This window comes from Catharus ustulatus, chromosome 29 (assembly GCF_009819885.2).
Source record: "Catharus ustulatus isolate bCatUst1 chromosome 29, bCatUst1.pri.v2, whole genome shotgun sequence".
Lineage (NCBI taxonomy): Eukaryota > Metazoa > Chordata > Aves > Passeriformes > Turdidae > Catharus > Catharus ustulatus.
In genome coordinates, this window is record NC_046249.1 from 1,105,571 (window position 1) to 1,129,104 (window position 23,534).

General features: G+C 48.1%; 1 protein-coding gene across 1 annotated transcript in view; it reads right to left on the reverse strand.

Moving 5' to 3' along the window:
* The window catches only part of LOC117008239 (fibrillin-2-like), a 33,550-nt gene extending 15,108 nt beyond the window's left edge, over positions 1-18,442 (reverse strand). Inside the window, exons 1-6 of the mRNA XM_042780031.1 lie at positions 18,276-18,442; positions 8,473-8,589; positions 8,197-8,279; positions 5,525-5,623; positions 4,281-4,376; positions 1,804-1,899 (exon numbers count right to left, since the gene is read on the reverse strand). Coding sequence (XP_042635965.1) covers positions 1,804-1,899; positions 4,281-4,376; positions 5,525-5,623; positions 8,197-8,279; positions 8,473-8,589; positions 18,276-18,442 — 658 coding nt within the window. The remainder of the gene's footprint in view (positions 1-1,803; positions 1,900-4,280; positions 4,377-5,524; positions 5,624-8,196; positions 8,280-8,472; positions 8,590-18,275) is intronic.
* Between the last annotated feature and the right edge of the window lie 5,092 nt (positions 18,443-23,534).

Sequence of the window (23,534 nt, forward strand, 5' to 3'; positions counted from 1 at the left end):
CCCTGCCCAGCCCTGTTTGCCTTGGCAGGGAGGAGCAGTGTGGACACAGCTGCAGGATTTTGTTTTGTCTCTCCCTCCAGCCTGGCCCGGCCAAATCTCTGCAGGCTTTGTGCAAATTGTGCTGCACGTCAAGAATTTCACACAAACTCTGGCCCTGCCTCTTCCCCTCTCCCCACATCTGCATTTTCCAGCCTCCTCCAGAAGTTTCTCTGCTCGCAGTGGATTTGGGAATCTCTTCAGGGAGAGGGAAAATGAGGAGCTCACCAAGCTCTGGAGCTCAGGTTTAGGGGTTTGGGGGAGAAATCTGCCCTGAGAGAAATTATTTCCCATAAATAAATCAATTCCTGGGGGCTGGAAAAAGGCAGGGAGAGGGCTGAAGGGATCTGTAACTGCTGCAGAACAGGAGAATTGTCCAGGAAATTGGGGATGTGCCATCCCTGGAAGCATCCAAGGCGCAGCCTGGGAGAGTGGAAAATGTCCCTGGGTGGTTTCAGGCTCCTTCCCAACCCAACCCAAACCACTCCACAATTCCCTGATTCCACAAAGGAGGAGACAGAGAAAGGCAAGGTCACTCCAGGAGGTTTTTCCAGAACTTTTCCTGCAGCTCAGCCTGCAGCAGAGTTGAGCGTGTTGATGGTTTTTTGCAAATATTGGGATAAATGCTATATGGATAATGTTAATTTCTGCATGAATATAAGATTTTTTTCTTTTCTTCTAATTGCAAAAGTTAAACATGAGGTTTTTTTTTAAGATAATGTGATTAAACTACCCACCTAGTTAAAATAACAGCACAACAATTATCAACATTCACAAACTGCAAAAAGCCACCATCCAAATTAAAAAATAATTTTAAAAAATTAAAACCACAAGCCAGAAAAACACAAAGGCAAACCCAAGGAGTGGCCATGCTAAACACTCCCAAAAAAACTTTAACTATACATAAAAAATATAAATATACAAGAAATTAATGTATTGTAAAATGTATTTAAAGGGGCTTTCCTGACAGCCCCGTTTTAACCCTTTGTTTTATGTGTGTCTCTTATTGTCTGTTTATTAAACCTTTTAAATTTTACCAGGAGAGTGAAACGTGTTGTTCACGCTGGGATTTTTGGGATTTTTGGATTTTTGGGATTTTGGGGATTTTTGGGATTTTTGGGATTTGGGGATTTTGGGATTTTTGGATTTTGTGATTTTTGGATTTTGGCATTTTGGCATTTTGGCATTTTTTTATTTTTGGGATATTGGCATTTTGGCATTTTTTTATTTTTGGGATTTTGGGATTTAGGGATTTGGGGATTTTGGGATTTTTGGGACTTTTGGGGTTTTGAGATTTGGGGATTTGGGGATTTGGGGATTTTGGGATTTTTGGATTTTTAGGATTTTGGGATTTTGAGATTTCAGGATTTGGGGATTTGGGGATTTTGGGGATTTTGGGATTTTTGGGATTTGGAGATTTTGAGATTTCGGGATTTTGGGATTTGGGGATTTTGGTATTTTGGATTTTGGCATTTTTTTATTTTTGGGATTTAGGGATTTAGGGATTTTGGGATTTTGGGATTTTTGGATTTTTGGATTTTTGAGATTTGGAGATTTTTGGATTTTGGGATTTTTAGATTTTGGGATTTAGGGATTTTGGGATTTGGGGATTTTGGGATTTTTGGATTTTGTGATTTTTGGATTTTGTGATTTTTGGATTTTGTGATTTTGGCATTTTTTTTATTATTGGGATTTTGGGATTTTGGGATTTTGGGATTTGGGGATTTTGGGATTTTGGGATTTTTGGGATTTTGGGACTCCCCCTACCTCTCTCGCACTGGGGCCCGGTGAAGCCGTAGACGCAGGCGCAGCGGTTGGGGCCGATGCACCTGCCCCCGTTCTGGCAGCCGTTCTCACACACAGCTGGGAGAAAAACAGAGAATTCCAGTGAAACACTCATCTTACAAAAATCAGGATTTTAGTTAGAAGTCAGAAGGAGAACCGAGCTTGAAGTAGTTATCTGAAACTTAAATAATTGATTGTTTGTCATCTTATGTTTGCTCAGCTGTGCTTGCAATGGAAAAGATGAAATTGGTAAGCAGGGACGAGGAAACACGAACAATCCCAACCAGAAACCCTTTCTGTGAAAAACTGCACTGTCCCCAGGAATCATTTGTATTGTCATTAACACAAAAGGGTCAAGAGTTCAGGGAGACTCGCCTTACTTCCTCCTTTTAAGATCCCTCCTCACAAAAACGACCCCAGCTCTGATCCTGGTTCTGATCCCAGTTCTGTCCCCAGCTCTGATCCTGGTTCTGATCCTGGTTCTGATCCCAGCTGTGATCCTGGTTCTGATCCTGGTTCTGATCCTGGTTCTGATCCCAGCTCTGACCCCAGTTCTGATCCCAGCTCTGATCCTGGTTCTGATCCTGGTTCTGATCCTGGTTCTGATCCCAGATCTGACCCCAGCTCTGATCCTGGTTCTGACTCCAGCTCTGACCCTGGTTCTGATCCTGGTTCTGACTCCAGCTCTGATCCTGGTTCTGATCCCAGCTCTGATCCTGGTTCTGACCCCAGTTCTGCTCTGCTGTGCTCTGCTCTGATCCCAGTTCCAATCCTGGCTCTGATCCCAGAATCCAGGCTGGGATGAGATCTGGGGTTCATCACTCCAGGATGTGCTGCCAGGTTGGAATTTGGGGTTCACTCCCAGGATCCAGGCTGGGATTTGTCACTCCAGGATCCAGGCAGGGCTGGGATTTGGGGTTCATCACCCCAGGATGTGCTGCCAGGCTGGGATTTGGGGTTTGTCACTCCAAAATCCAGGCTGGGATTTGGGGTTCATCACCCCGGGATGTGCTGCCAGCCTGGGAGCAGCAGTGTCACAGCGAGGGCTGCACGTCCCAGCCCAGCCCTGGCTGCTGCTCCTGAGAACTTTCCCAAGCTTTGCTGCTCAGGGTGAAATTTTCCATCTGGAGCCTCCAGCTGAACTTCTGGGGAAGTTTCAGCACCGAGGGATCGGGGGGAGTTCGGGGGATTTTGTCTTGGAGCAATTCCCACGTGGATGCAGGGATCTGGAATTTGGGAAGCTCTAACTGAGCTCATTGATCAGAGATTATTTCAAAGATATTGTTCTTATTCGCTTACTAAAGGCTTCCTAAAATGGATTACAGGGTAGAATATTGATATAATATATAAATATATGTGATTTATAATTGATATAATGATATAATAATATAATTGTTAACTAACTATAATTATATCATGATCATAGAATAAGAGAATATATAATTCTCTTATAATTATATGGAGATGAGAAATTATAGAGATGTATAATTGTATATATAATACATAGGTGTAATTATATATAATATATGTGCATATATTATCTCAGATATAACAATATTCTCCCTTATATAATAATATATTAGATATATTGTGAATATACTATGCATTACATTCTATATCATGAATATATTCTATATTAGAATACATAATATATCCATATATTCTATGTTATCTATATAGATAATATGGTATATACAATACTATCCAGATCTCTTGCCTATATATTATAATAGATTGAAAAATTGATATTACTATATTAATATATTATACATCACAGTGGGAAATGATCAGTCCATGAATTATATCCAGTATCTGTGTTTTGATACAGAGCTGTGTCTGTGTGACGAGAGTGAGCTGAGATTCCGAGGGAAGGAGAACTCGGAGCTGGTGTGGGGTGTGCTGGGTGTCCTTTGGTATTGCCAGTCCCATTCCAGTCCCAGTCCCAGTCCCATTCCCAGTCCCAGTCCCAGTCCCGTTCCCATTCCCATTCCCAGTCCCATTCCATTCCCAGTCCCATTCCCAGTCCCATTCCCACTCCAATTCCTGTTCCCATTCCCAGTCCCATTCCATTCCCAGTCCCAGTCCCATTCCCAGTCCCAGTCCCAGTCCCAGTCCCAGTCCCAGTCCCAGTCCCAGTCCCAGTCCTAGTCCTGTTCCCATTCCTATTCCCACTCCCAATCCCATTCCATTCCATTCCCATAAAATGTGTTCCCATTGCCATTGCCATCCCGATTGCCATTCCCATCCTCACGCTCATCCCCATCCCATCCCCATTCCCATCCCCATTCCCACTCCTGTTCCCACTCCCATCCTATCCCTGTCCCCAATCCCATCCCTGTCCCCGTTGTCACTCACGCTGCCCGCAGTAGGTCCCTGTGAATCCCTTCTGGCACAGACAGGACCTGTCCCCGTTCCCATTCCCAATCCCTGTCCCCATCCCTGTCCCCATTGTCACTCACGCTGCCCGCAGTAGGTCCCTGTGAATCCCTTCTGGCACAGACAGGACTCCTCGGAGCAGCTGCCCCCGTTCATGCAGCGCACGCTGCAGCTCTGCACTGGGGACAGGGACAGGGACAGGGATCAGCCTGGGACCCCAGCCCTGCCTGGGGACAGGGACAGGGACACAGGGACAGGGACAAGGACACAGGGACAAGGACAGGGACACAGGGACAGGGACAGGGACACAGGGACAGGGACAGGGACACAAGGACAAGGACAGGGACACAAGGACACAGGAACAGGGACAGGAGCACAGGGACAGGGACAGGGATCAGCCTGGGACCTCAGCCCTGCCCTGGGGACAGGGACAGGGACACAGGACACAGGGACAGGGACACAGCAACAAGGACAGGGACAGAGATCAACCTGGGACCCCAGCTCTGCCCTGGAGACAGGGACAGGGACACAGGGACAAGGACAGGGACACAGGGACAGGGACACAGGGACACAGGGACAGGGACACAGGGACAGGGACACAGGGATACAAGGACAGGGACAGGGACAGGGACGGGGACAAGGACAGGGACAGGACCCGTTAATTTTCCCAGGACTGGATCAATCCTACAAACGCTGGGAAGGGATCTGTGGCTCTGCCCGGGACCCGCTGTGGGGTTTTTGTCTCTACTCACTCACTACTCCACCTAAACAACCCCTCCAGAGGACTCCTACAACATCCTTACTCCCTGGAGTAAAACCAAGCAGGAAACGCCGCTCTTTGTTATTCCAGAGGAGGCCCAGTGGCTTTCCTTGCCTCTGGAATGCACAATTTGTCTGCTTTTGCACAGAAATCCAGCCCCCAAGTGCCAATTCCGGATTGGAGGAGGCCGGGAATGGCACGGGAGGGATGCTCAGCTCTGGGCATTCCTGGAATTCCTCCCTGATTGCTCCCACATGGATCCTCGCTCCGGCTTTGGATCCCCTGGAGCTCAACGTGGCACTTTGGGGAGCAAATCCCGGGAATTTCCTTCTCCCAGGCACCCCTGACCGTGCCTTTGAGGGGTCCCCTGCAGCTGGAAATGAATCCTTGGGATGCCTCTCTCCATCTGAGACCTCAAACACCCCAAAATCCCGTTTATTTCCGCACCCCAAAACACGGAACTTGTGCTGCAACACGGAATATTTTGTGGGTTCGGGGCAGAGCTGCAGGGATCCGATTCCTCCCCGTTTTTGGGGAGCCCTGGGATGGGCAGGAGAATTCCCTCACCTCCAGGAGAGCCGCAGTTCGGGGACAGCTGTCCATTGGAGCAGGTGCACATGTTGGGCCGGGAGCAGAATCCATCCCCGCAGGAATTCCTGCAGATGGCTGCGGGCACAGCAGGGTCAGGGTTACACCAGGGAATTCCCAGAGATGCTCTGATCATCCTTGGGAATCACCTCAGGAATTCCCAGAGGTGCTCTGTTCATCCATCAGGAATCACCCAAGGAATTCCCAGAGCTGCTCTGGATCCATCCTTGGGAATCACTTTGAGAATTCCCAGAGCTGTTCTGTTCATCCCTCAGGAATTCCCAGAGCTGCTCTGATCATCCTTCGGGAATTCTCAGAGCTGCTCTGGATCCATCCTTGGGAATTCCCAGAGCTGCTCTGTTCATCTATCAGGAATCACGTTGGGTGTTCCCAGAGCTGCTCTGTTCATCCATCAGGAATCACATTGGGAATTCCCAGAGCTGCTCTGGATCCATCCTTGGGAATTCCCAGAGCTGCTCTGGATCCATCCCTCAGGAATTCCCAGAGCTGCTCTGTTCATCCATGCCTTGGGAATCACCTCAGGAATTTCCAGAGCTGCTCTGATCATCCTTGGGAATTCCCAGAGCTGCTCTGATCATCCATCAGGAATCACCCAAGGAATTCCCAGAGCTGCTCTGATCATCCTTTGGGAATTCCCAGAGCTGTTCTGGATCCATCCTTGGGAATTCCCAGAGCTGCTCTGGATCCATCCCAGGGAATTCCCAGAGCTGTTCTGGATCCATCCTTGGGAATTCCCAGAGCTGCTCTGATCATCCATCAGGAACCACCCAGAGAATTCCCAGAGCTGTTCTGGATCCATCAGGAATCACCCAAGGAATTCCCAGAGCTGCTCTGATCATCCATCTCTCAGGAATTCCCAGAGCTGTTCTGTTAATCCATCAGGAATCACTCAGGGAATTCCCAGAGCTGCTCTGGATCCATCCTTGGGAATTCCCAGAGCTGTTCTGTTCATCCCTCAGGAATTCACAGAGATGCTCTGATCTGATCATCCTTGGGAATTCCCAGAGCTGCTCTGGATCCATGCCTCAGGAATTCCCAGAACTGCTCTGGATCCATCCTTGGGAATTCCCAGAGCTGCTCTGATCATCCATCAGGAATCACCTCAGGAATTCCCAGAGCTGCTCTGATCATCCATCTGGAATTCCCAGAGCTGCTCTGGATCCATCCTTGGGAATTCCCAGAGCTGTTGTGTTCATCTCTCAGGAATTCCCAGAGCTGTTGTGTTCATCTCTCAGGAATTCCCAGGGAGGGGTTGGGGAAGGACCCAAACTCCCACCCCTCCTTCACCCCACCCAAGGATTCTCCAGCCCTGGAGAGCCCAAGGAGGAAGGAAAATTCCCAATCCAGCTGAGATTTATCCAAATCATCCTTAAAAATGCAAATTCCCGCTGGGAGAAACCTCTGGGGACAGCAGGTTTGCATCAATTAACAGAATGGAACCAATTAATGGGATCAATTAATGGAATTATTCCAAATTGTCCCAAAGCAGGAGGGGATTAAAGCTGAGCTCAGGAGCTGGGACCAGCTGGAACCAGCTGGGTTTAGCAGGATTAGCAGAGCTGGGAATTCCCAGGAGCCCTGAGCTGGAAATCTGAATTCCTTCCTCTGGGCTGGCAGCTCGCTGGGAGCAGGGGATGGATAAAATTGATAAAATAATGGATAGAATGGGTAAAATGGGTAAAAAATGGATACAGGGATAAAATGGATAAAATAATGGATAGAATGGGTAAAATTGATAAATGGATAAAATGGATAAAATGGGTAAATGGACAAAATGAATACAGGGATAAAATAATGGATAAAATAATGGATAGAATGGGTAAAATGGGTAAAAAATGGATACAGGGATAAAATGGATAAAATGGATAAAATAATGGATAGAATGGATAGAATGGATAAATGGATAAAATGGATAAAATAATGGATAGAATGGGTAAAATGGATAAATGGATAAAATGGATAAAATGGGTAAATGGATAAAATGAATACAGAGATAAAATAATGGATAAAATGGGTAAAATGGATAAAATAAATACGGGGATAAAATGGATAAAATTAATAAAATGGATACAGGGATAAAATAATGGATAAAATGGAGAAATGGATAAATTGGATAAAATGAATACTGAGATAAAATGGATAAATGGATAAAATGGATACAGGGATAAAATAATTGATAAAATGGGTAAAATGGATAAAATGAATGCAGGGATTAAACGGGTAAAATGGATAAAATTAATAAAATGGATACAGGGATAAAATAATGGATAAAAATGGGTAAAATGGATAAAATGAATGCAGGGATTAAATGGGTAAAATTGATATAATGGATACAGGGATAAAATAATGGATAAAATGGATACAGGGATTAAATGGGTAAAATGGATAAAATTAATAAAATGGATACAGGGATAAAATAATTGATAAAATGAGTTAAATGGATAAAATGAATGCAAGGATTAAATGGCTAAAATTAATAAAATGGATACAGAGATAAAATAATGGATAAAATGAATGCAGGGATTAAATGGGTAAAATTAATAAAATGGATACAAGGATAAAATAATGGAAGAAATTGATAAAATGAATACTGAGATAAAAATAAAATGGATAAAATTCGGGATACTCACGGACAATGCACTGGTTCCCCCCAGGCAGAGTTTTCCAGCCAGGACAGCAGTAGGAATGGAACCTCGAGCCGCAGACATTTGGGCTGAAAATCAAACACAATTTGTTTTTTTTTTTCCCTCTGAGGACATCATTTCAAGGCTTAAAAATAAATTTTAAATTAAATTTTAAAATCCAAAGGGTTTTTCCCCCTCCTCTCAGCTCTGCCTCCTTGGGGTTTTTCCATGGATGGATCCTGTCCCTTCTCACCTTTCTTAATTCACCTAAAAAAAATTCACCTAAATCCAGGTCTGTGAGGATTTCCAAGGATGAGGCAGGGAAGTTTTGGGGTTATTTGTGACCCCTCCTTTCTCTCATTGTGAAACTCGAGCAGAATGGACGGGGATGAGCTCAGCCTGTGGTTTGCCAGGACAATGATTCCCCCTCCCGGATTCTCCCCCAGCTCAGGATTTGCTCTGGCTTTGCTCAGAGCTGGGATTTTTGCTGTGCCCTTGGGATCAGCTCTGACAATGGCTGGGGACAGCTCTGGATTCCCCCCGGGGATTCAGGGCACAAAAACCCGAGCCAAATGTCGGGGTGGGGTTGGGAAAGCATCTCCCCCCTTCCCAGAGGGATTTGGGATTGAGGGAGGGCGTGGGAACTGATCCCACACAGAGCTGGATGGGGATCCTAGGGGGTTGTGTCTGAGCAGATCCCCAGCATGGATTTGAAAGAATTCTCATTTTGTGTCACTGATTTCACACAATTCTCATTTTGAGTCACTGATTTCACACAATTGTGACTCTGAGGAACTCTCTGCTCACTCCCCCAGGCACTGATTTCACACAATTCTCACTCTGAGCAGATAACCAGCACTGGTTTGAAAGAATTCTCATTTGGAGTCACTGATTTCACACAATTCTCACTCTGAGAAGACAACCAGCACCAATTTCACACACATCTCATTTTTGAGTGATTGATTTCACACAATTTTCACTCTGAGCAGATAACCAGCACTGATTTCACACAATTCTTATTTTGAGTCACTGATTTCACGCAATTCTCACACTGAGAAGATAACCAGCACTGATTTCACACAATTCTCATTTTGAATAATTGATTTAATACAATTCTCACTCTGAGAAGATAACCAGCACTGATTTCACACAATTCTCACATTGAGCAGATCCTCCAGGCACTGATTTCACACTATTCTCATTTTGAGTCACTGATTTCACACAATTCTCACTCTGAGGAGCTTTCTGCTCACTCCCCCAGGCACTGATTTCACACAATTCTCTTTTTTGAGTGATTGATTTCACACAATTCTCACTCTGAGTCATTGATTTCACACGATTCTCACTTTGAGCAGATCCCCCAGTCACTGATTTCACACAATTATCATTTTGAGTCACTGATTTCACACAATTCTCACCTTTAGGAGCTCTCTGCTCACTCCTCCAGGCACTGATTTCACACAATTCTCTTTTTGAGTCACTGATTTCACACAATTCTCACTCTGAGAAGATAACCAGCACTGATTTCACACAAATCTCATTTTTGAGTGATTGATTGCACACAATTCTCACTTTGAGTCACTGATTTCACACAATTCTCATTTTTGAGTGATTGATTTCACACAATTCTCACTCTGAGCAGATCCCCCAGCACTGATTTCACACAATTATCATTTTGAGTCATTGATTGCACACAATTCTCACTTTCAGCAGATCCTCCAGGCATTGATTTCACACAATTCTCATTTTGAGTCACTGATTTCACACAATTCTCATTTTGAGTCACTGATTTCACACAATTCTCACTCTGAGGAGCCCTGGTTCTGTTTGGTGAGGAATTTACAATGCGAAAAAAACCCCAGAAAATCCCCCTGGAAAAGTCAGAGCTGCTCAGGGGGTTCTGAACTCCCAGCCCTGCTTCCCCACAGCAGCTCCTGAGCACTTTCAGGAATGGGTTCAAGTCCCAAAATTCCAAATCCTCTTGGTTCTGAGAGCTGGGGTTTCAAGGTGCTGAATGTCTGTGCCACGAGGAAAAGCCACAAAGAAGAACCTCCAACATGAATTTGGATGTGTGACACTACCAGCACAAAAAAAAATATTCATAAAATATCATAAAATATCATAAAATATCATAAAATATCATAAAATATCATAAAATATCATAAAATGCCAGCCTGGTTTGGGTTGGGAGGACTGAAATCCCATCCAGATCCCTGCCAGGGATGGAGAAGCTGCTCAGGGAATTCACCTCTGGGAGATTCAATGAATATTTTTAATTATTCTTATTGGGTTTCATCAAAGGAATTAAGGAAAAGCCAGGCAGGGCTCAGGTTCCAGTTGTTCTGGGTTCAATAATCCTGATCATTTTCTATTTTGTATTTTGTTCAGCAAGGTGGGATCTCTAAAATCTTGTTCCACACCTTTGCCTCATCCATAAAAGAATTTTTTTCCCCTTTATGGAGTGGTGGTAGGAAAATTTCCCTTCTCACATTTAACCCAACCCCTCCAGACCAGCGAGAAACCTTTTCCTTTGAAAAAAGACTCCAAACCCAACAGATTTCCAGGAACTCCTTCACACTTTCATTTGGAAAGCAGCGCTACCAACCCTTCCATTTATTTTTTTTTTAATTTTTTTTTTTTTCCCTCCTTAAATTCTGAAACCAATGAAAACTTCAAACACAGCCCTTAAAACTTCCAGACAAAACCCACACAACCTCCGGCTCCTCCGCCAGATATTCCTTCGCCATTCCAATATTCTCCCTCACCGCTCCTGCCAAAAACAAGAGAGCCCAGGCACGGCCAGGGGGCCAAGATCAACCATTTCACAACATAAATCAGAGCCTGGGGAGAGCTGAGGAACAAAAAAAAAGTGAGGAACAAAAGGCTCGAGTCAGAGGTTTCCAAGTGCTGCCTTCACGTTGCTCTCGTGGTGTCCCAGTGGGGCTGGGAGCAGGAATTTGATCCAGAGGTGCCTGGATCCCAGGGCAGAGCTCCAGCTGTGCCTTCCCTGCAGGGAATTCGGGGTTCTGCTGAGAATTTGGGGTTTTTAAGTGCTCAAAGTGGTGTAATTAAAGTTTTTTTGGGTTTTTTTAAAGTTTTTTTTAAGGTTTTTTAAGGTTTTTTTAAGGTTTTTTTAAGGTTTTTTTTCCCTCCCCAGTTGGGGGTTCTGGGTGCCTGGTCCAGGGTTGAGCGAAAAATGGGAAATTTCAGCTTCCCTGGGTCAGGGAATCGTGGAATTGTTGAGGCTGGAGAAGGTTTTGAGGTGCCCAGGCAGTGCCACCAGCCTGTCCCCAAGTGCCACCCCCAGCTGGGTTTGGGACCTTTCCAGCCCCTGAGATTCTGTGAATGGAAATGAATTCCCAAGGGTGGGAATGAATTCCACAACGATGGAAATGAATTCCCAAGGGATGCAAATGAATTCCCAACAATGGAAAGGAATTCCCATGGGATGGAAATGAATTCTCCAAAGAAAGGAAATTAATTCCCAAGGATGGAAAGGAAATTAATTCCTCATGGAGTGGAAATGAATTCCCAAGGATGGAAATTAATTCCCAAGGATGGAAAGGAATTCCCCAAGGATAGAAATTAATTCCCAAGGATGGAAATGAATTCCCAAGGATAGAAAGGAATTCCCCAGGGAATGGAAAGGAATTCCCCAAGGATAGAAATTAATTCCCAAGGATGGAAATGAATTCCCAAGGATGGAAATGAATTCCCAAGGAACAGAAATTAATTCCCAAGGAATAGAAATTAATTCCCAAGGAATGAAATGAATTCCCAACGAACAGAAATGAATTCCCAAGAATGGAAACGAATTCCTCTTGGAGTGGAAATGAATTCTCAAGGATGGAAAGGAAATGAATTCCTCATGGAGTGGAAATGAATTCCCAAGGATGGAAATGAATTCCCAAGAATGGAAAGGAATTCCCAAGGAATGAAATGAATTCTCCAAGGAAAGGAAATTAATTCCCAAGGGTGGAAATGAATTCCTCTTGGAGTGCAAATGAATTCCCAAGAATGGAAAGGAATTCCCATGGGATGGAAATTAATTCCCAAGGATGGAAATTAATTCCCAAGGATGGAAATTAATTCCCAAGGAATAGAAATGAATTCCCAAGGATGGAAATGAATTCCCCAGGGAATGGAAAGGAATTCCCAAGGAATGAAATGAATTCCCAAGGATGGAAATGAATTCCCAAGGAACAGAAATGAATTCCCAAGGAACAGAAATGAATTCCCAAGGATGGAAATTAATTCCCAAGGATGGAAATGAATTCCCAAGGATGGAAATTAATTCCCAAGGATGGAAATGAATTCCCAAGGGATGGAAAATGAGGAGGTGTCACAAATCACCCGGGAGCTGCTCCCGTCGCCTTTCCCCCCCAATTAATTTTGAATTTCTCCTCCTCAGAGCGCTGCCCTGGGGCCAGGGGTGCCCCAAACCCCTCCCCACACCCATCCCCTCCCCTGCAGCTCACAATTAATGGCTCAGACATAACGAGCTGTGCTTTAAGCCGGGCTTTATCCCGGCTTGGACATGGCAGTGCCAGCCCAGCACCCACCCCCTGCCCCTGGAAACTGCTCCAGGAAAGCAGAAATCCCATCCCAGCCCTGCCCAGAAGGGATTTGTCAGGGCTGGGCCCTTCAGGAGAGGCTCATTTCAAACTGGCTCTGCTTTAATGGGTTTAAGGCCGGATTAAAGCCGGGCCTGGGCTGGGATTTATTGCTCCCCATGCCTTTATTAATTGTTATTTGGGAAAGCAGGGTTGGATAAGAGGCTTGTTTATTTTGCATTTAATCCCTGCTTTGCATTTGTTTCATACTTTCCTCCTTTGTGGAAGGAGGCTGGGATGGGAATGAGCTCTAAATAAATAAAATTCCAGCAGGAACAGCCCCAGTCCTTGGTCTGGGGCCTCTTCCCAAGGAGCAGGGACAGCAGGGACAGCTCGTGTTGGGCACCCAGAGCCACTGGGAGCAATTTTAATGGGTTTAATGTTTTATTTTTTAATGGATTCTGGATGATCTTTGAGGCCCTTCCAAGCCAAACCACGGCAGGATTCCACAGAGCCCACAGGAAATGCTTTGTGCCACTCATTGGAGAGGAACTGGAGCAGTGTTTGGGAATTTTTTATCTCCCAGAGTTTAAAAAATTCACCTGAGTCCCATTTCCCTCTCTGAACTTCTGGTGGGGCTCTGTTTTCTCATCCCATTTGGGGAAGAACAGAGCTGGGAGAAGGAGGCACAGACAAGGAGAAATCCCAGGAAAATTCAGGAATTCAGGAGAATTTGGGGTGAAAAACATCTCAGAGATCATCCCAACCATGAACCCGAGGGGGTAGAAAAATTCCTGAAGGGAAGGGAAAAAAATCCAAAAGGGAAAGGAAGAATTCCCAAAGGGAAGGGAAAAAAATCCAAAAGGGAAGGGAAAAAATCCCAAAAGGGAAGGGAAAAAAGTCCCAAAGAGAAGAGAAAAATTTCCCAAAAGGGAAGGAAAAAATTCCAAAGGGAAGGGAAAAATTCCCAAAGGGAAGGGAAAAAATTCCCAAAGGGAAGGGAAAAAATTCCCAAAAGGGAAGGGAAGAATTCCCAAAGGGAAGGGAAAAAATCCAAAAGGAAAGGAAGAATTCCCAAAGGGAAGGGAAAATTCCCAAAGGGAAAGGAAAAAATCCCAAAGAGAAGGAAAAAAATCCGAAAGGGAAAGGAAGAATTCCCAAAGGGAAGGGAAAATTCGCAAAGGGAAGGAAAAATTCCTAAAGAGAAGGGAAAAAAATCCAAAAGGGAAGGAAAAAATTCCAAAGGGAAGGGAAAATTCCCAAAGGGAAAGGAAAAATTCCAAAGGCAAGGGTAAAAATCCAAAAGGAAAGGAAAAAATCCAAATCTTGCAGGGCTGGTGCCCGTCCCTCGAGTCCTTGGATTTGTCAGTCCCTCACCAGGGGAAGGAAAACATTTCTGCCATGGATAAAATGCTCCAGGAAGGGCAGGAAAAGGTTGGGAAAGACTTTGGGAGCTGGAATAAAAGGTGTGGGGAAGGGGAAACTCCGATTAACTCATTGGGAAATCAAATTTTTTCAATAAAGCAGAGCTGCAGCAGCTCTGGGAAGGTTTTCCCTGTCAGGACCCTGCCCCACCCTCAAATCCCAAATCCAAGAGCAAATCCTGGACATTTGTCCCTTTTGCTCCACCCAGAGCCAAAATCCGAATTTTTGGATTCTCTCCCAGTGTCCCCAGCCCAGGTTTTTAATCCCAGCTCTGCCCAAATCCCTCCTGCACGCCCTGGGGGCAAGGCCAGGCTCAGAGCAGAGCCCAGACTAGAACTGGTTTTATCTCCCCAAAAGGGAAAGCTGGGGGGCTGGGAGGGCAAAGCCAAAGCAAATATTTGCTGTGGTGTCCTGAGCTGTTAAAGGGGGATAAATGGGATTAAAAATTCACTTTGGAGGAGATAATTCCAGCAGATGCAGCTGCCAGGGTCACCCACGTGCCCACATTGACACAAGGCCAGGTTTAAACAGCTTTTATTGATTTTATTTCCCCCTTGGGTCACTCCTTTGGTCACTCTGAGAGAACCAAATCTGGAACTGGGATGGATTCACCTTTCCCAAAGGGAAATCCCACAGCAGCAAAGGACCCTGAGGCCTCAAAGCAGCAAAAGCCAGGTCAGGGAAGATCCCAGAATGATTGAATTTGGAAACAACCTCTGAGATCACCAAACCCAAACACTGATCCATAATTATCCATTGATCCCTAACAAAACTTCCCAGAATTGCCCCAGGACAAAGGTCCAGCTCCGTTCTGGGGATTCCCTGCTGGCACCTGAGCTGCTTCCCAGGAGATCATTCCAAACATTCCTGCTCTCTTTTGGGACAGGGAGGTTTCCAAGGGGGAGGTTTCCAGCAGGAGGGCTGGGAGGGAAGGGGAACTTTGGGCACAGAGAATGGTGGGAATGATGGAATAATGGGAATGGTGGGAATGGTGGAATTATGGGAATGGTGGGAATGATGGGAATGTTGGGAATGATGGGAATGTTGGATTGATGGGAATGATGGGAATGATGGGAATTATGGGAATGCTGGAGCAGAGAGGGTTTTTTTTTCAGCTCCAGTCCTGTTAATTCCAAAAGACACCTCCATCCCAGGCTGGAATTCCAGGAGGTGACACCTCCATCCCAGGTTGGAATTCCAGGAGACGCCTCCATCCCAGGCTGGAATTCCAGGAGGAGACACCTCCATTCCAAACTGGAATTCCAGGAGGAAACACCTCCATCCCAGGTTGGAATTCCAGGAAACACCTCCATCCCAGGCTGGAATTCCAGGAGGAGACACTTCCATCCCAGGCTGGAATTCCAGGAGGAGACACTTCCATCCCAGGCTGGAATTCCAGGAGGAGACACTTCCATCCCAGGCTGGAATTCCAGCAGACACCTCCATCCCAGGCTGGAATTCCAGGAGGAAACACCTCCATCCCAGGCTGGAATTCCAGGAGAAAACACCTCCATCCCAAACTGGAATTCCAGGAGGAAACACCTCCATCCCAGGCTGGAATTCCACGAGATACCTCCATCCCAAACTGGAATTCCAGGAGGAAACATCTCCATCCCAAACTGGAATTCCAGGAGGAAACACCTCCATCCCAAACTGGAATTCCAGGAGGAAACACCTCCATCCCAAACTGGAATTCCAAGAGACACCTCCATCCCAGGCTGGAATTCCAGGAAACACCTCCATCCCAAACTGGAATTCCAGGAGACACCTCCATCCCAGGCTGGAATTCCAGGAGGAGACACCTCCATCCCAGGCTGGAATTCCAGGAGGAAACACCTCCATCCCAGGCTGGAATTCCAGGAGGAAACACCTCCATCCCAGGTTGGAATTCCAGGAAACACCTCCATCCCAGGCTGGAATTCCAGGAGGAGACACTTCCATCCCAGGCTGGAATTCCAGGAGGAGACACTTCCATCCCAGGCTGGAATTCCAGGAGGAGACACTTCCATCCCAGGCTGGAATTCCAGCAGACACCTCCATCCCAGGCTGGAATTCCAGGAGGAAACACCTCCATCCCAGGCTGGAATTCCAGGAGAAAACACCTCCATCCCAAACTGGAATTCCAGGAGGAAACACCTCCATCCCAGGCTGGAATTCCACGAGATACCTCCATCCCAAACTGGAATTCCAGGAGGAAACATCTCCATCCCAAACTGGAATTCCAGGAGGAAACACCTCCATCCCAAACTGGAATTCCAGGAGGAAACACCTCCATCCCAAACTGGAATTCCAAGAGACACCTCCATCCCAGGCTGGAATTCCAGGAAACACCTCCATCCCAAACTGGAATTCCAGGAGACACCTCCATCCCAGGCTGGAATTCCAGGAGGAGACACCTCCATCCCAGGCTGGAATTCCAGGAGGAAACACCTCCATCCTAGGCTGGAATTCCAGGAAACACCTCCATCCCAAACTGGAATTCCAGGAGATGCCTCCATCCCAAACTGGAATTCCAGGAGGAAACACCTCCATCCCAAACTGGAATTCCAGGAGACACCTCCATCCCAGGCTGGAATTCCAGGAGGAGACACCTCCATCCCAGGCTGGAATTCCAGGAAACACCTCCATCCCAGGCTGGAATTCCAGGAGACACCTCCATCCCAGGCTGGAATTCCAGGAGGAGACACCTCCATCCCAGGCTGGAATTCCAGGAAACACCTCCATCCCAGGCTGGAATTCCAGGAGATGCCTCCATCCCAGGCTGGAATTCCAGGAGATGCCTCCACCCATGGGCTGAAATTCCAGGAGGAAACACCTCCATCCCTAACTGGAATTCCAGGAGACACCTCCATCCCAGGCTGGAATTCCAGGAGACACCTCCATCCCAAACTGGAATTCCAGGAGACACCTCCATCCCAGGCTGGAATTCCAGGAAACACCTCCATCCCAAACTGGAATTCCAAGAGGAGACACCTCCATCCCAGGCTGGAATTCCAGGAGACACCTCCATCCCAGGCTGGATCCAGCTCCAGCCCCAGCCCAGCCCATTTCTGGGGCACTGCTCCCATCCCAGCAGCATTTCCAGCATTCCTGAGCCTCTGGCACAGCCCAGCCCCGAGCGTGGATCCCCACGGACACGGCAACGGACACGGGAACAGAGCCCAGGAGCTGCAGCCAGACAGACTGAAAATAACTTTAAATAACTCCAAACAACTCCAAATAACTCCAAATAAATTCAATTAAATTCAAATAACTCCAAATAAATTCAAGTGACTTCAAATAACTCCAAATAAATCCAAAAATCCCCAGTCAGGGCAGGCCAGGAACCATCTTAGAGCAGCAGAGCTGAGCTCAGCCTGGGCCTGGCTCAGCTGGGACACAGCCCAGGCTTAGGGAGAGAGCAGGGATGGCAAATCCCCAGGAATGGGAATTCTGTACAAACCAGAGTGTCTGAAGTGACACTGGATGGAGGAGAAATGGGATTAAATAATTCTGGTTTAAATCCCCCTGTTATCAATATTATGTTTCTAAATAATTTGTATCTATTACCAGTTTGTAAAATCAGACTTTCCAATATTCTGATTGATTTTGTAAACTCAGATTTTCCAATATTCTAATTGATTTTGTAAACACGGATTTTCCAATAGTCTGATTGATTTTGCAAACTCAGATTTTCCAATAGTCTGATTGATTTTGTAAACACGGATTTTCCAATAGTCTGATTGATTTTGTAAACTCAGACTTCCTGCCTTTGTTTTATCAATGCTGCCTCTCCACAAGAGCAGAACTTCCCCATTTCTGGTTTTATCTACCCAGACCAGATGGTGTCTGTGGGACTGACTCCCAGAGACTTTATGGATGTTTATTCACCACCACTGCTTGCCTGGCAAAAATTATGACAACAAAACCCTAAAATTTATTGATTACACTATGAGAAGAAGCTGCAAACTGAGATTTGGAGATTTGAGATTCGGAGCCTGGAGTGGGCAGTGACCCCTCAGGTTGCTTTGCTCTGTCTGGATAAAACAAAGCAATGGAAATTCTGCTAAAAAATCGAGATTTTGTTTCTCATTTACACCACCACCCCCTCAGGGAGCCCCAACTCACCCTCGCAGCGAGTCCTGGCCCCTTCTCCTCACCCTGCTGGGGGCTCTGTCCTCGTAGGCTGCGAATCTGTCACTCTGCAGGTCCCCCTCGAACTGTCCCCGCGCTGGGGACACGGCCAGCACAGCCAGCAGGGCCAGCAGCAGCCGGGCCAGCCCCCACCCCCCCATGCTGGCCCCGATCCTGAGCTCCCTGCAGGACGAGTTGGGATTTTGGCAGCAGCCCCTCCGTGCCAAGGAGAGTTCTTTTCTGCGAGGAAAACAGGGGGAGAATTTATTTAAAATATTTTTTAAGTCATTGATGAGCCCAGAGGCACCCAGTGCCCAGCACTGCACCCCCAAATCTTCATTTCCCAAGAGCTGCCCCGAGCTGTGGCTCTGCCTCACGTTTCATTTTCCTGATGGAGAAACAAAGAGCGGCCAAAAAATCCTTCCAGGCAGGAGGAGAAGCGAGGGAGGAGCAGGAGCTGCTCGTGGGGCATCAACCCAGCTCTGCTGGGATCCCCGGGGCTGTGGGGACACCTGGAATGGGTTGGGGACACCTGGAATGGGATGGGGACACCTGGTCTGGCACGGGGACACCTGGTTGGGTTGGGGACACCTGGAACGGGTTGGGGACACCTGGAACGGGCTGGGGACACCTGGAATGGGATGGGGACACCTGGCTGGGGTGGGGACACCTGGAATGGGCTGGGGACACCTGGTCTGGCATGGGGACAATCGTGTCCTCCTCCAGGGGACCTTCTCAGCTCAGGGGGCACTGTCCTGGCATGGGGACACCTGGAACGGGCTGGGGACACCTGGAATGGGATGGGGACACCTGGCTGGGGTGGGGACACCTGGAATGGGCTGGGGACACCTGGCCTGGGTTGGGGACACCTGGCTGGGGTGGGGACACCTGGCCTGGGGTGGGGACACCTGGCCTGGGGTGGGCACAGCCGTGTCCCCCCCTCCAGGAGAATCTCCCAGGGCTCAGAGGACACTGTCCTGGCTCAGGGGGACACCTGGCCTGGTATGGGGACACCTGGCTGGGTTGGGACACCTGGTCTGGCACGGGGACACTTGGCTGGCATGGGGACAATTGTGTCCCCCTCCAGGGGACCCTCCCAGCTCAGGGGGCACTGTCCTGGCATGGGGACACCTGGCTTGCATTGGGGACACCTGGCTTGGCATGGGGACAGCCGTGTCCCCCTGTAGGAGACCCCCCTGGCTCAGGGGACACTGTCCTGGCATGTGGACACCTGGCCTGGGCTGGGACACCTGGCCTGGGCTGGAGACACCTGGCTTGGCATGGGGACAGCCGTGTCCTCTTCCAGGAGAATCTCCCAGGGCTCAGGGGACACTGTCCTGGCTTGGGGACAGCTGGTCTGAGTTGGGGACACCTGGACTGGGTTGGGGACACCTGGTCTGGCACGGGAACAGCCGTGTCCTCTTCCAGGAGATCCTCCTGGCTCAGGGGACACTGGCCTGGGTTGGGGACACCTGGAATGGCGTGGAGACACCTGGTCTGGCATGGAGACAGCCGTGTGCCCTCCAGGAGAATCTCCCAGGGCTCAGGGGACACTGTCCTGGCTCAGGGGACACCTGGCTGGTGTGGGGACAGCTGGCCTGGGTTGGGGACACCTGGTCTGGCACAGGGACAGCCATGTCCCCTTCCAGGAGAATCTCCCAGGGCTCAGGGGACACCTGGTCTGGCATGGGGACAGCCGTGTGTCCCCCTCCAGGACACCCTCCCAGCTCAGGGGACACTGTCCTGGCTCAGGGGACAGCTGTGTCCCCTTCTAGGACACCCTCCCGTCTCAGGGGTGGCATGGGGACAGCCGTGTCCTCTTCCAAGAGACCCTCCCAGGGCTCAGGGGACACCCGACCTGGCATGGGGACACTCCACCTGGCATGGGGACAGCCGTGTCCCCCACTCCAGGGGACCCTCCCGTCTCAGGGGACACTGTCCTGGTTTGGGGACACTGTCCTGACATGGGGACAGCTCCTGGCACGGCACTGACCCCCCAGGGGACAGCGGGGTGGCCCTGGGGTGGCTCTTGGGGGCTCTCGGGGGTTTGGGGACAAGGCAGGGCTGGGATGGGGCGGAGGAGGAGATGAAAAATCCCAAAGGAAAAACTCCAAAAACGATCCCAGCCCATCCCCAGGGCCGCCAAATTCCCCAATTCCCCCGTGGGGAGCCCATCCTTCCTCCTCCTCCTCCTCCTCCTCCTCCTCCTCCTCCTCGGGGCGCAGCTCTCACCCCGAGAACCCCAAAATTCGGAATCCTCCTGGATGTGCCCCGGGGTGGGAACAATCCGAGCTGCGAGAGGCCCCGGGTGGGGAAGGAGCAGCCACCCCTGACTGTCCCCCCTGCTCTCCCACTGCAGCTTCCCAGCCTCCAAAATCAGCCCAGACAGAGCAGAAAATGTGTCTGAACCTAAAAAAAAAAAAAAAAACCCCAAACCAAAAAAAAACCCACCAGCAAAAATAACGCCAAACCCTAAAAGTCATTTTAAAATAATTAAAATTAATTAAAAGTTCAATTTCCCTCGCTGCTCCCAGCGTCCCAGCTGGGAATGGCTCAGCTCTGGAGGGCAGGAATTTTTCAGGCTCTAAGGTTTCAAAGGCAGAGAGTGGGAAGGGGAAAGGCAGGGCTGGGAGACAAAGAAAAATTCCCTCCCTGCAGCCCCCCGAGCTGAGCCGGGCTCCGCTTATCTCCAGCCACACAAAAGCCAAAGTGTTCCCTGTCCCGCAGCTCGGAGGGGGGGGAAAAATAAAAAAAAAAGTGGCAAAAAAACTTCAAAAAAAACAAGAAAAAAGCAGCAAAAATCACAAGAAAAAAGCAGCAAAAGTTTCGCGGTGGAAAGCGGAGGAATTCCAGCTGCCCGCGGGGGGATGAGGAGCCCGAGAAATGATCGATCCACGGGACAGGGCTCGCACACGCATGGAAAAGTCATTTCCAGCCGCCACAGAGCCGCGGCTTCAATGGAATCGCAGCCTCCAAAAAGTTCTGTGCGAGGCTGAGAAATTCCAGCGAGAAAAAAACACTCTGAGAAAAGCAGCGAGAGAACCAAACCCTAAAAAATCAGATTTTTTGGGAAAGAAGCAGGAAAACATTTCCAAGCAGTGTGAAATCAAATTAATTTAAAAAATAAAATAAAATTTAAAAAGTGCGAGACACGACGAAGCAGAGAAAAGAAGAGATGGAGAGAAAAGAAATCAGCTGAGCGGGGAGGGTGAGGATAAATGAAATACCTCGGAGTCGTGGATGTGCCCAGAGCTCCTTTGTTTGGTGGAGCCTGGGGGAGCAGAAGGGACTGGAGGAGCCCTGGGCAGAGCAGAAAAGGTAGAGCCGGATCCGGGCAGGGGGAGGGCCCGGGCGGTGGGAGTAGCTCAGCCCAACATTCCCCAGCCCAAATTGTGCGAGGAGGGGCTGGGGGAGAGCTGGGCTCTGCTGTCACCTCCCCGAGCATCGTTATCCTCGGGGCTGGGTGTTAATTCAGGGGGGAATATCAATTACAAAACGATTTTCTGGTTTTCCTGGGTTTGGTGGGGAATGGTGAAGGAAATGTGGATTTTTGACCCAGATCAGGATCTTCACACCCAAAAGTTCCCTTGGTTCCAGAGGAGAAAAAGTTTGGGGGTTAAGAAGTGTTTTCTCCAAATAAATGATTTTTAGAAATAAAAGTATGATGGAGAGATTCAGTCTCCCTTCCCAGGAAGAACTTGGTCAGTGGGGGTTCAATTCCACTCTTTGGCTCTGTGAAGAAACAAAACAATAAAACAAAATTAGAACAAAGAACAACACAACAAGCTAAAACCAAAAAACAATACAACAAAATAAAAACAACAAAACAATACAACAAAATGCAACCAAAAATCAATACAACAAAATAAAACCAACAAAACAATAAAACAAAAAAACCCCAACAAAACATACAACAAAATAAAACCAAAAATCAATACAACAAAATAAAACCAACAAAACAATACAACAAAATAAAACCAACAAAACAATACAACAAAATAAAATAATAAAAAAATACAACAAAATACAACCAACCCACCCAATTTGGGCCCATGAAAAAAACAAACAATAAAACAAAACCAAACCAACCCCCCAGCTTTGCTCTGCCCCTTGCTGCAGCCTCACGCCCGATGGGTTTTCCTGGAACAGCCCAGAATAAAAAGCACAAAATTCCTCCCTGTGCCAGTGCTCACCCATGGCTGCACACCCAGAACTCTGTTGGGAAATCCCAGATTGGATTTGGGGTCCAGAGGGGATCTGGGGGTTCCCAGGGCTGCTCCTGCCCCATTCCCCTCCCCTCTGTCCCCAGCCCCGCTCCCAGCCCAGCCCCTGCCAGCCCCAGGGGTCACCAGAGGCTCGGCCTCATTAACAGCAGCCTAATTAACAGTGGGGAGAGGGAGAGGGAAAGGGAACGGAGCTGGGCAGGGAACGGCTCTGCTGGGAGACAGTGCCCAATCCTGTCCCCAAATCCCAACCCCAATCCCAATCCTGTCCCCAAATCCCAACCCCAATCCCATTGCTGTCCCCAAACCCCAATCCTGTCCCCAAACCCCAATCCTGTCCCCAAACCCAACCCCAATCCCAATCCTGTCCCAAATCCCAACCCCAAACCCAACCCTAATCCCATTGCTGTCCCCAATCCTGTCCCCAAACCCAATCCTGTCCCCAATCCTGTCCCCATTGTTGTCCCCAAACCCCAATCCTGTCCCCAATCCCATTGCTGTCCCCAAATCCAATCCTGTCCCCAAATCCAATCCTGTCCCCAAATCCAATCCTGTCCCCAATCCCAACCCCAATCCCATTGTTGTCCCCAAATCCAATCCTGTCCCAAATCCCAACCCCAAACCCAACCCTAATCCCATTGCTGTCCCCAACCCCAATCCTGTGCCCAATTCCAATCCCAATCCTGCCCCAAATCCTGTCCCCAACCCAAATCCTGTCCCCAAATCCTGTCCCCATTGCTGTCCCCAGCCCCAATCCCAACCCCAATCCCATTGCTGTCCCCATCCCATTGCTGTCCCCAACCCCAAACCCAACCCCAATCCTGTCCCCAACCCCAATCCCATTTCCAATCCCATTCCCATATTCCCATATTGGGATACTGGGAATTGGGATACTGAGAATTGGGAAATTGGAAATTGGGAACTGGGATATTGGGAATTGGGAAATTGGGAATTGGGAAATTGAGAACTGGGATATTGGGAATTGGGATATTGGGGATTGGGAAATGTGGAACTGGGATATTGGGAATTG